At 41.9% G+C, this 12,762-nt stretch overlaps 1 protein-coding gene across 1 annotated transcript in view; it reads left to right on the plus strand.

The window, feature by feature from the left end:
- Positions 1-12,762, plus strand: part of LOC146323346 (partitioning defective 3 homolog B-like) — a 311,888-nt gene that overhangs the window by 180,377 nt on the left and 118,749 nt on the right. Inside the window, exons 20-21 of the mRNA XM_084725533.1 lie at positions 10,167-10,277; positions 10,720-11,097. Coding sequence (XP_084581659.1) covers positions 10,167-10,277; positions 10,720-11,097 — 489 coding nt within the window. The remainder of the gene's footprint in view (positions 1-10,166; positions 10,278-10,719; positions 11,098-12,762) is intronic.

The raw sequence follows: 12,762 nt of genomic DNA on the forward strand, positions 1-12,762 counted from the left end.
AGCAGAGCGGAGAGCCGCTCCTGGGATGCGCTGAGGCGCCACTGGTGGAATCAAAGGCGTTGTGTAGATCGGCTGCGATCAGCTCCGGCTGACGTGGTGCGGCCGTTAACACGACGCAACCACATGTGGTGGAATTTACCGGTTACGTGCAATCAGACACACAAAAAGATGACTGCTGTGACATTACAGCCCACATGTAAACATGACTACAGCGGGTTACTTACTGAAAGCAGCCTCTCAGGTCATTGAAGTAAGAGGAAACCATATCGACATCATTAAGTGATGTTTTAATGATCAGAGAAGCTTCACTTTTGTTTCCATGTGCGCGTAACGCCACTGCCACAAATATTGTTAATAATTAAGCAGAAAAACTAAACTTTTAGTTATAAACAGACAGGACAGAGGGAACTGTTCAAAGGAAATAATCTTTTAGACAGCTTTGATGGAAGTCAGTATTTATGCGGCTGCTTTTCTCCAAGCAGTTTAAGTGTAAGAACTATGACTATGTTTGAGACCTTTTGGATAAGTAGAAGAACACAGGTGCAAAATTGTTTGATAAATTATTCTGACTGGCTTTTTACTCACAAAGCTTTTATTGCACTCTCAGTAACAAGATTTTGCTCTACAAACGGAAAATCGACTTACGTTTGGCAGCTTTTAAATCACAATGTTACGATGGTAACTGAAGGCTCAGTGGTCGACGGCTGTTCGGCATCGAGATGTACGATGTCATCTTCCATCGGCCCGACCCTAATTGCTAAAAAGGCCAGATTAAAATGCAGTTCTTTATGTCATTAATGAAGAGATGGTGCAGAAGTGTAGGAAGGTTTAATGTAATTACTGTAATCTTTCATTCACATTCACAACCCAGACATTAAAGTCTGACTCTGACTGTTTGTTTCTGATGCCCTTTAAAGTGGACAGCTGGCTCTGTCATCTGAACTGCTGCCACCTGCCAATCAGACATGCCAATCATCTGTGTGTGTGTGTGTGTGTGTGTGTGTGTGTGTGTGTGCGTGTGTGTGTGTGTGTGTGTGTGTGTGTCTGTGTCTGTGCACGGTGGTAACCATCCTTCCCTCATGAATATTCATGTGGTGATAAAACATGATTGGTCACACAGTCAGATGGTTGTCATACATTTGGCACATGAGTTGCTGTGAATCTTCCTCAGATGCTGTGTGTGTGTGTGTGTGTGTGTGTGTGTGTGTGTGTGTGTGTGTGTGTGTGTGTGTGTGTGTGTGTGTGTGTGCATGTTGTCTCAAAATTGTCTACAGTTGTGTGACCCTTTTGTTTCTTTCTCTTATGTGTATCTTGTCTCTTACTTGCTTTGACTGTTAAGGTTGATGAAGTCGACCCTCTGAGCATTTACTTTGCAATCACACACACACACACACACACACACACACACACACACACACACACACACACACACACACACACACGCACACATCTACAACCATAAGTTAATGTTTTACTGACGTAATGAACATGGGTTGAGAGTATGGTTCTCCGAGCTGGTCTGACGTCTGTGTGAGTGTGTGTGCATGTGTTTGTCACTGTGTGTGTGTGTGTGTGTGTGTGTGTGTGTGTGTGTGTGTGTGTGTGTGTGTGTGTGTGTGTGTGTGTGTGCGTGTGTCTGTGTGTGTGTGTTTGGCTGGTTGTGAAAAAGAGAGACGGCCTGCACAAATGAAAATATGGTAATCTATTAGGTGAGACTGGGAATGAACGCGACTGACCAGAACCAGAGACAGACTGGTGCTGCTGCTGTTGCCAGTGCATCATGTTTATGTGATTGTTGATTTGCGTCTCTTCATTTTCAGATTGAAAACGGTGTGAATTTATGAGAATCTATGATAATAAATGCATGGTTGCCTGTTTGGTTTCACGCACCTCCATCAAGCCCACATTGCTCTCTTTTGTGTGTGTTCTTGCATGTGCATGTATGTTTTCTGACTTAATATATTTTACATTCATAAGAATCTTTTTAAGGACCTGTATTTACTAAACTAAAATTTCATTGCTGCTTAATTGAAGAATGCAACAAAAAGCAAAAAAAATGGTTCCAGTTACAACCATCTTTCTCTATCAGCACTGAATTTGCTCCCATTCTCTACCTCTCATTGATGCTTCCTTTTTCTTTTTTCCTTCTTTCTTCTCTTCACTCTCTCCAGCTGATTATAATGTGGCACCTGTGGTTAACTTAAAAGGTACTGCATACTTTTACGTGTTTCTTCACTGTAAACTAAATTATGTCACTGTACTGTGATTAAACACATCAACGGTGGTGTAATTTTGTCATTTCATAATAAATTTATAAGTATCTGTATTTCATGGTTTTCATGTTTTTTTGCTAAGAGATAAGATACGATAAGATATTCCTTTATTAGTCCCACAGTGGGGAAATTTTCAGTGTTAGCGCAGCAAAGTGTATAGCAAAAATAGTAAAATCAACAGCAAAAAGAGACAATAAATAGCAGCAAGCAATATAAACAGGGAGATATAACTAGGAACAGGGAGATATAACCCTCTCTTTAGTATTTTCCGATGTCCACTGTACTGCAGCAGGGAACTGCAGGGCTATGGCTACGTACTGACACTCTTCCACAGACACTTGTCGGCCTTTTGGATTGCGACTTTTGCCCGTGTTGAGTCAAACCGTGCTGCGCTGATTTGTGTTGCATGACTTCTCATAATACACCGAGCTGTTCCCGAGGTCTCTTTAGTAGGCCCAAAGCACGCCAGATCTGCCTCCAAGCAGGCTGCGGTGACGTCTCGCCATCTGCGCCCTACCCATGACTGCCGCCCTTCTCCCCCTCAAACAAGTGTGTGTCGTGAGACTGCGTGCAGGAACGCAGAGAAAAGTGTTTTTAAATGTCAGCTGTCAGTACTTCTGTAGCTTCTGACTGAATCTCTGTGGTCTGAAGTTTAGTTTCTCTCCTGCATTGCTGTTTTTACTTTCTGGTATCTGCTACTCTTTCGTGTTCACTTTTAGCCATACGGCAGTCATGAAGTTACAGCTGATGAAAACTGAACATTTCTGCATTTTGCTGTTTTTTAAAAAGTGTTTCAATAACAAAATAACAGTGGACATTTATTATGAAGAATATATATGAAATTAAATGGTTATGCACCACTTTCGAGCCACTCAACTCAAGCTTCATCAAGCTTGTCTTCAGCAAAAGTACACACCTTGAAGTGGGTATCCTTATTGTAATGGCGATGTAGATCCTTTCCTTGCTGGGCTGATGTGCCGACTCAAACTGAGTCGAGCCCAGCCAGCACCTGTGTATGAACAAGAAGTAGCAGACAGACACAGAAACCTTTTCAAAAACAGCCACAAATGTGCTTCTTGTGTTGTCAAAGCTCCAGTGCTCTCTGAGTCTCCAGTGTGTCTGACAGCAGCAGCTGTTCATGGTTGGTTAGCTCTCACTGCTAGCTGAGCGGTGATCACTCTCTCTGGTCGATGTTGTAGCCACAGCGCCTATGGTGCTTGTCCCGTGCACCCCGGCCTGCCCCTCCTGCTCAGCATCTTGCCCTCTTTTTTAAAATTATACAGTGGGTGAAGTTGGGCTCAGACCTGGAGGTGCAGTAACACTTTAAAGTGCTCCTTCGCTGGGGCTTTTAGACCATCTCGATGGTGAGGGCTATAATTGTGCAGCCCCATCAGGTTTTGGTTAACGCATAATTTGTGGAAGGAGGCTGGTTAAAGTTCTTTATGCAGGAAAAAACCTCGTCATTTGACCAGACAGTGCCTGTCATTGTTTCATAATTAGACAGCACATGCTTGAAAGGGGGGAAGGGCCCACCAGCTGCCAATCAAACATCATGACAGGAAGTCATTGGAGTGTCACAGAATTATGTCATGCCTGCCAATCATGGCTGTGTGTGTGTGTGTGTGTGTGTGTGTGTGTGTGTGTGTGTGTGTGTGTGTGTGTGTGTGAGTGAGTGTGTGCTTGTGTTAGAAAGTGTGCTTTTCTTCCACAGTGTCTATCTGCTTACATGTATGTTTGTGTGCTTGCGCTCGTTATCGCAGCACACCTGTCAATCATCCGTTCCCTCAGGGATCCTTTGCCAATGATAGCAAAGGGAGGCGTGTCTGTGGAGTGGCAGAGGGAGGGAGTGAGAGAAGAGCAGAAGAATAGAGAGAATAGGTGAAGTGAGAGTCACAGATGTTTGCACTCGTTTTCTGCTCGTTTGTCAGCGGCTTTTCTCCTCATGGACCATTCAGAAGCACAAGTGTGGAACAGCCCTCTGAACACTCACTGTCTGTCATTCCAAGTAGCATCTCTTTGTGCGTGTGTTTGCTCTTTTAAAACAAAACTTAAATTTAAAAATTTGTTCAAGGAGATCAGCCGGGAACAGAGTGAGGAAAATTTAATCATCCTTTTATATGCATTTTCCAGTCGGTAAGCAATTATGAGGATATATTATGTACAACAGATTTTGTTTGCTTTATATTACTTACTTACAACTGTTTGGTAGCTTAACAAAACCGACCATGAAAAGAAACAATAATGGTAGATTTTTTTTATCCATCCTACCTTTTCCTGCACAGATGGAAGCTTTAAGAAACCTGTGCATCTATTTCTAATTAAATCTTTCACGCATGCAAATGAGAGTAGCCATACACTTTCCATACAGATTGTGGTGTTAGGCCATGAATATTCACGAGTCATCATTCTGTTCCCACTAATGGCAGAACAAGAGGTAATTTATTCATCCTAACTGGCTGTTAATCAGCTGTTCTTACTCTGATATTCCTTGTGAAATTGTGCTCACGCCATGATGTCGTAGCTTTAAAACACGTTCTGGACGTCCATGCGATGTGTGCGTGCATGTTAAACTTGCAGGTTTTTAGCCAGCTTGATTTTTTTCCTCCCTATCACACGTTCTTTTCAATTTTTGACTTTTTACTAAATCATTGTAGGAAAAAAAATGGCAAAATCAAAAAGTAAAATAGAGAATGAGGAAAATTAGTCTCACCTCCAGCCCCTTTCTAAGTCTGTAAATGTGAGCTGTGGTGCCACTCAGCAAATGGTTTGTGATTCATTACTCATGTCGGTCAGAGGACATTTTAAACAACTAACATGAAAGGGAAGTTCCTGACAGGCAGAAGTTATGACTAGAAAAAAGAAACAAAAATTAAGCAAATTATGTTTTTGCCTTCTGTTCAACACAAAGTTGCAAAGAGAGCGAAAAGGTCAAAGGTGAGTGTCATGACATAATGAGACAATCTACTCCCCATTCACTAATGTGGGCATGTACGAAAAGACAAAAGGCACTCAGCTGAATACGGCCCAGTCGGTCTTTGTGCTCGGCCTGGAGGCAGGAGAAAGACTTCTCGCTCTTCTCGGCTTTTCTTTGATAATTTCTTTTCCCATCTACGCTGTGGCGTCTCAAGTGTATATCCCTCTGTGTCTATTGTTTCCTCACTCATATGCAAAAGGGCACATGCACGCACAAAACTCCACACTTCCTCATTTAATTGCTGAATGTCTGTAGGTTCTATATGCTGCTGATTGTATTTTACGTATATCTTCATTCATTTGTGTGTGTTTGCATCCAGGCCTCCCAGGACAGTCCAGTAATAACAATATCATTAGGGACTGGAGAGAGAGAGCAGGTCTAATTAAGCTGTTAGGTGTCCATTATCTTTGTCATCATCTTTCTTTTCTCTCCATACGTCCCTTGCGTGTGCTGCTATATGTAGGTAAATCAAACATAGTTACAGATGGTTGCTTGTTTAATGTAGTCAGTATCATTCATCTTGAGTGTGAAACTCGGCCTTGTGGAGAAAACGCCTTTGCAAATGAACGCAGGGAATTAGGGAAAAAAAGACTTATGATGGAAAGAAAGTAACACAGTAAGGCAGGTCGAGTCTCGTCCCCAAACTCTTTAATGAAGTCACACAGTTGTAACTCGTGCAGAAAGTGTCTTGGCATTATGTCACTGAAATGAGCAGGGACATCCCTGAAAAACAAGATGTCTCTCCAAAACCTTTATGTACCTTTCTGCATTAATGGGGTCTTCACAAATGCGACAGTAACCCATGATGCCATGGGGATGAACTCAACCCTCATACCATCACAGTTGCTGGCTTTTGAAGTTAGTGCTGGTAACAATGTGGATGGTCCTTTTCCTCTTAAGACGGGAGTTCATGAAGTGCATAACTTCCAAAAACAGTTTGAAATGTTGACTTATTACACTTTTCCAACATGTGTTAGATGAGCTCGGGTCCAGAGAAGTCTGCAGTGTTTCTGGATGTTGTTGATATATGTCTTTCTCTTTGCATGGTAGAGTCTTAACTTGGATTTGTAGATGCAGAGACAAACTGTGTTTACTGACAATGGTTTTCCAAAGTGTTCCTGAGCCCATGAAGTGTCCTTATCCATCAATTCATGTCAGGTTTTAATGCAGTGCTGCTTGAGGGGTTGATGGTCACAGGCATTCAGTGTTAGTTTTTTAGTCTTGTCCTTTACGTTTTCTCTGGATTCTCAGAAACATTTAACATTTTATGGATTGAAGGTGGTAAAATTCTTTTTTCATGAAGTGAACGACTGAGCCTTTTGAGGATGATCCTTTAACACCCCTTCATGATACTGTCCCTGTCATGTGTTTGCCTCTGTTATGTTCCAAACGGGTGATTTTTTTGAGCATCCCACAACTTTTCCAGTCTTTTGCCGCTGTCCAAACTTTTTTGGAACATGTTGCAGGCATCAAGTTCAGTCCATATTTACAAAAAAAAGTTTGAATATTACATATCTCACCTTTGTACTGTATTCAGATGAATATAAGTTATAAGTTATAAAGTCTGTGTTTGCTTAAGTTTTGCAGAGTGACTTTTTTGGAATGAGGGTTGTGTGTCTGTCATGTCAGGTTTTATCTGTTTAATCTCCATCTGTCGGCAGTATTCCTTTTCAATTCATGGGTTTTTGTCTTTGGGCTTTTATCTGTTAGATGTTTTACTTTACAGTGATGGGTGTGTTAAGTTTGGTCTTAAGATATTTTCAGTCGCAGGTAAGATAAATTATGAAACCCAGCCTTTCCATCTTTTCATTTTCTCTTAAAAAGAGAAATAAGGATGATGGTGTAGAAGAGAGGAGAGGAGGGGATGGGAGAGGTTAAGTGCTGTGAGAGAAGTGTTTGATATCAAGGGACGACATGCTGAACGAGACGGCGAGATGAAGGGGTGACGGCGAGGTGAGCTATGCATGGAAGGAAACTGAAATAAGGGTAATAAGAGAAAAATGAGGTAAAAAAGGAGGAAAAGAGGTGAAAGAGGGGTAAGTGAGGGGAAGACAGAGAGTTGAAGGAAAGGGTAAGCCTCTAACTCGGTAGGTAACCGTAATTAGAGCAAGGCTCGTCCCCTGTGAAGCAAATACACACTGTTGCGTGCACACACACGGCTATAGCCTCTCATTGCCCATTGAACCCCCCTCTGTGGGCAGTGAATAGGCTTTTTTTTTACCCCCCCAGTCCACATTAAGCATTTCAAAGAAACGATATTAACTCAGCTCACACACTGCAGCCATGCACAGACATGCACAAACGAAACTACTGAACAGTCACGCACAAAAATCACACACTTTAAACGATGACCATGAATGTAGTTTTAAATAATGCACAGGCAGGTATAGTGATACTTCAAAAACATCAGCGGGCGTTGGGATCGGAAGTGCAGACAAAAGAATAATACATCAATAAATTCAGGAGATAAATAAAACATAAGGCGTGCGATAAGGTCACAGTTTGCATGTCGGGGATATTAACTATTTAGCAGGTGTGACTGGCTCAATTAACCACGTCCGTCTCACTGTAGAGCTGCTGGGGTAGAAAGAGCAGAGAGTCATAATGAGTAGAGAGCTGCTTTGTTTTCTTTCCTCTTTGCGTCATCATGTGAGCAGGGATATAACTGCCTTTTTATGAATAAATGTCAATCATCTTTTCTGGCATAAAAGTAGTTTGGCTTTTTTGAAGTGGGATTGCAGGAGGTACTTAGTTGTAGGTGTCGGTCGCCGCACGGCCACAGACGCATCAGGAGTGTCGATGTAGGAAGCTGAGCAATGTGTCACTGTGGACAGGCTCAGCAGCAAAATGAGTTTTAGCCACGTAATAAAAGGCCCACATAAAAAAAAAAAATCTGCATCATTTTAAGTATACACTATTTTTAGAATATTTTCACCCCTCTATCAGGACGTCAGACAGCCTTTTCCAACAGGAAATCGCTATCATATCGGCCAGATATCACCCTCTAGACTCCTTTAGCGAAAACACCAGTTTTACTTTGCAGAATACAGAGTTGCTCGTCTCCTGCTCACTTGCTTGGTGAGTTTAGATTTTGCTGCTTTGTGAATTTGGTTATTCCGATGTCATTTTTTAAAATGCACACAACAACAAACTGACTAACCAATTAAGGCAGTGGGAGATGAGAAACTCATATAACAGTAGTGTACCGTAAAGCAGTGAAAAATATTCTAAATATAGCATACACTTTAACAGATATTAATTTTTAAGTGGCTAAAAATATGTTTTACTACTAAATTTGTCCACTGCAGTTTATTGCTTAGGTCCCTGCACCCATACTCTTGATTTTCTCCAAACTGGGGTCGTTGCAATAATATAATAATATAATGAGGCCTGGTTGTAATCTGGAGCACTTTTGGAGAAAGTGAAGAAGTTATTTAATAGTCAGTGTTTTGTTACAGACATCCAATTTGATTTTAGAAGAAAAGTTGCAAAAATGTTGGTGAATGCTGTTAATTAGAAAGACTGAACAATCAGAAATCGGCAGGTCAGACACTTGAAAAAAAGAAAAGAAAAGAAAAGAAAAGAAAGAAAATTGGAATCGGTGCATTCCTGTTCTTCTATTAAGAAGAAAAAGAACAAAACAACAACAGCAATTTCATCCATCATTCCCTTTAAATATCTTTCACACCATGTATCTCCATCCACTGAAGTGGTGATGCGCTTAACTGATTTGTCTAAATGTTTTTTTTTATTCTCTAGCAAAAGCCAGTCTGTCCTGAAGCCATCATTGTTCATGCACATGTGGTCATGAAGTTTAGTCAGGTGTGTGTGTGTGTGTGTGTGTGTGTGTGTGTGTGCATGATTCATGCTGCTCTGCAGGTAATGACTTGTCCAGCGTCCAGTAGTGCTGAGTGTGCCGCTGATGCTGACCACACACAAACCGTATTGACTGCTGTGGTTTGAGTATTGATATGCGACCACTTAAAACAGGTGTCTAAGTCCATTGTGTGTGAGCCATCTTTTAATTTAGATTAGAGCTGCACAGAGCTCGTACTCGCAGTGTGAAGCAATACTTTCCATTAGTGCTGCAGCTAACAATTATTTTCATTTCACACTGTCGATTATGAATAAAGAAGCCAAAGGAGAATTTTGACTTTTCTTTTTGAAAAGTCACCCGCACTGATCAATCAATTATTAAAATAGTTGGTGATTAATTTAATTTAAAACTGGATTGTGACAGAACAGCCAGGGTTGTAAAAATCAAAGTGATGGACAGCGAGAAAGTCTAACGCATCCTCTGCTCCACACTTGTTTCTATGTAATAATGATCTTCTGTTCTAAAGAGGAGGGAATCACAAAAACAGTCAGGGAAGTTAAAAAAAAAGAAAAGCTAGAAACTTCACTTTTGGCAACATTTCAATTTAAATGTGACTTGACTGTAACGTTAGCTGCAGGGCAGCGCTGGCAAGACTTTAGCAACAGCAGCAGTAGTGCAGGCTAAAGGGTTACGTTTAGCTCAGGACTGTTAAGTCGCCTGCCAGCGACAAGTGGTCGATGTGGAGTCATATCGTTTAGGAGTTACAGAAGAGTGCGATTTACCTTCATATATGTGTGTGTGTGTGTGTCTGTGAGAGTCTAACGAGGGTCCTCTGGTCTCGACACTGAGTCACAGGCTGTGTCAGAAGCTCGGACACAAATAACTCGGTGTGTGTCTGCGTTCATGTCACTGCATTTTAGACGTGCATGCATGTTGTCTGAATGGTGTTAATGTGCAGTTTATTCCTCATGTGCTTCTGCAGCACCACATCCTGCTGAAGGCTGTTGAAACCTCCATACAGAGTTATTATATTATTCTGTTTTTTTTTTCCCTCTAAACTTTCTCAATGTTTCTGTTTGTTTCTCTGCTTCTTTCTGTCCAGATTCGGGAAGAAAAAAGAGGAGAAGAAGGAGGCCAAAGCAGCTCTGCAGCGACAGAAGTCAGACATTCTGAGCGACCATGAGCTGGAGAGGATGAAAGATGAGAGGGAAAGGTGGGAAGCCCTCTGAAAATGAGATGATTATGTTTTTTTTGGTGCTTTAAATTTGCTGACATCCAGCCTGAGATACTGTGTGTATTCACTTCTCTTTTCTCAGTGTGGAAAGTTCTGTAGCCATCTTTTTTTTCCTTCTTGGTTGGTTGCAGATGATTGTTCACTTATTATTATCATGGAGCTCATTGAAACCACTTCAGTGCATCTCTGCCATTCTTTTCCTTTATTGCCTGTCATTCCTTCCATTCTCTCCGTCCCCCTCTACTCCGTGCTTGTCATTCCTGAGCTCTGTACTAATGGTATGCTTCTGTGTGGTTTGTTTGAAGATGTTAAGATGTGGTAACCCTTGTTGTAACTCATCATCATTTGTCTTCTCATCAGAATTGTCAGCATTTCAATAATCTTTCTAGACTTCTTGACTGGCTCTCCATCTGTCTGTCAGGATCGAGGCGTCACACCCTGAGCTGCGAGACCAGCGGTCCAGAGACCAGCAAGGCGGCGGCGGCGGCGGGGGCTCTGCTTATCCAGATGTTGAGGATGACGATGCAGACCCCAACTACGCCCGCATACAATCCTTCAGAGACCGAAACGCGGGTTCGGTGCCACAGCCGCTGCCTCAGTCGCCTCCCTACAGCACGATTCAGCACGCTCATGCCCGCACTCCTTCCCCTCAAGGCCCGTCTGCCTTTCCAGGTCATGGGAATCACGACCCTGTTGCCCTCCCTGATGACGACCCCCTTGATAGGCTGTACGCCAAGGTCAATAAACCAAGAGGAGGTGGAACCACGTCTCCTCCTGTCTCTGCTTCGGCCAATGACAGGTAAGGAAACCTGGTCTTCTCTGACCAGCAGCATAAAAAGGTTTGGTTTAATAGTTTGACACTCACACCTTGAATTAAAATATGTCTTGTCATATTTTGAGTGTGATTTATTTCCCAAAAAATAGACAGACTGCACATTAAAAAAATTTACTGAAAAGTTGCAAAATCCAGCAACAAAGTTGGCAAGTTTCTGCTGACGTACTTGTTGCATATTCACATGATTAATGTGGTCACAGTTTGTCCCTGACCACTTCAGGTGCGTCTTGGGTCATTTACACACATGCTTCCATGTGGTCAAGCACTATTCAGTTGGAATCTGATCACCCAAACATTTTAATGCAAGGTGTAAAATGGGCTGTGAGGATTCATACAGTCTGTCTTGAATTGAATTGAATCATCTAATCAAGTATTATTGGTTTTGTCTTTTTGCAACCTGTGGATAAACGTGTTCCACTCTCTTCAGTTTCTCAGTGCAGTATTACGTTGCTGATGCTTCATATTTTCCCCTCTCTGTTCCCCTCACCTGTCTCAATCAGGTTTATGTGCCCCAAGCCTGTGTGTGTGTGTGTGTGTGTGTGTGTGTGTGTGTGTGTGTTTGTGTGTGTGTGTGGTTGACAGCAGTAGAGAGATAGAGTCAGACAAACAAAAAGGAAAGATTGAATTGTTTGTGCTTGCTTTGAGTTCCACATGCCCACTGACATACATATTGTGTGTGTGTGTGTGTGTGTGTGTGTGTGTGTGTGTGTGTGTGTGTGTGTGTGTGTGTGTGTGTGTGTGTGTGTGTGTGTGTGTGTGCCCCAGCAAAAAAAAAAAAAACATACCCGCAGGGCTCAGTGTGTTTCTCTCAGCTCCACAATCCTTACTCCTTACTTTTATTATGTCAGTCACAGTTCACTTACTTGTGAATATTTCTACCAGTACAGATATTCTCTCACACAGACACACATCCACCTTATTTCAGTACCTGTCTTCATGCAGGGAAGTAAACCTGTCTGACGGACAGTTCCAGGCTTCACAGTAATGTTTTCTGACACTGTCTTTCTCATATTGTTTCCTCCGTGCATAAACAGTGTCAACACTCATTTGACCTTGGTTTTTGAGGTGCACGTCTTTAAGAATTTTATTAAAAGCAAACTGCTGTGCGAGGCCAGTCCAAGACAAGGATGTAAAAGTCATGCCGGGTTCATCCAGAACTGCACTCAGGTCAAAGGTGAGACGCCACTGTCTTCAAGTAAAAATAAGTAAAGGCTGCTTGAACTTGAGTGTAATAAAAATAATTTGTCCTAAATAGAGTTTAGTGTTTAATTGTCAGTATGTAGCAGAGGTGGGTCCAAGTCATCGTTTTTCAAGTCACAAGTCAAGTCCTGAGGCCTAAACTTTGAGTTTCATGCTCTCCACCAGATGTTAACCAAAGACTCCTGACTTACTGTTCTTTGTGCAAATTCAACTGTTGAACGAAGTTGGAAGTTGTTGCGTCCACTTTTGTAATTTTTCAACTTGCACATTTTGCAAACTGTTCATTTGGTTGAACGCCTCATAGCTTTTTTTCCGATGGGAGTAACATAACGTCAGTTCTTCATGGGATCTCCTGAAACTTGTTTGGATGCTGTCAGACCAATTAATTAAATTAAGTGTCAACTTACTTAGAATGCATAACGTTACGTT

The sequence above is a fragment of the Lutjanus erythropterus genome, chromosome 8, assembly GCF_056507025.1.
Source record: "Lutjanus erythropterus isolate fLutEry1 chromosome 8, fLutEry1.hap2, whole genome shotgun sequence".
Classification (NCBI taxonomy): Eukaryota; Metazoa; Chordata; class Actinopteri; order Lutjaniformes; family Lutjanidae; genus Lutjanus; species Lutjanus erythropterus.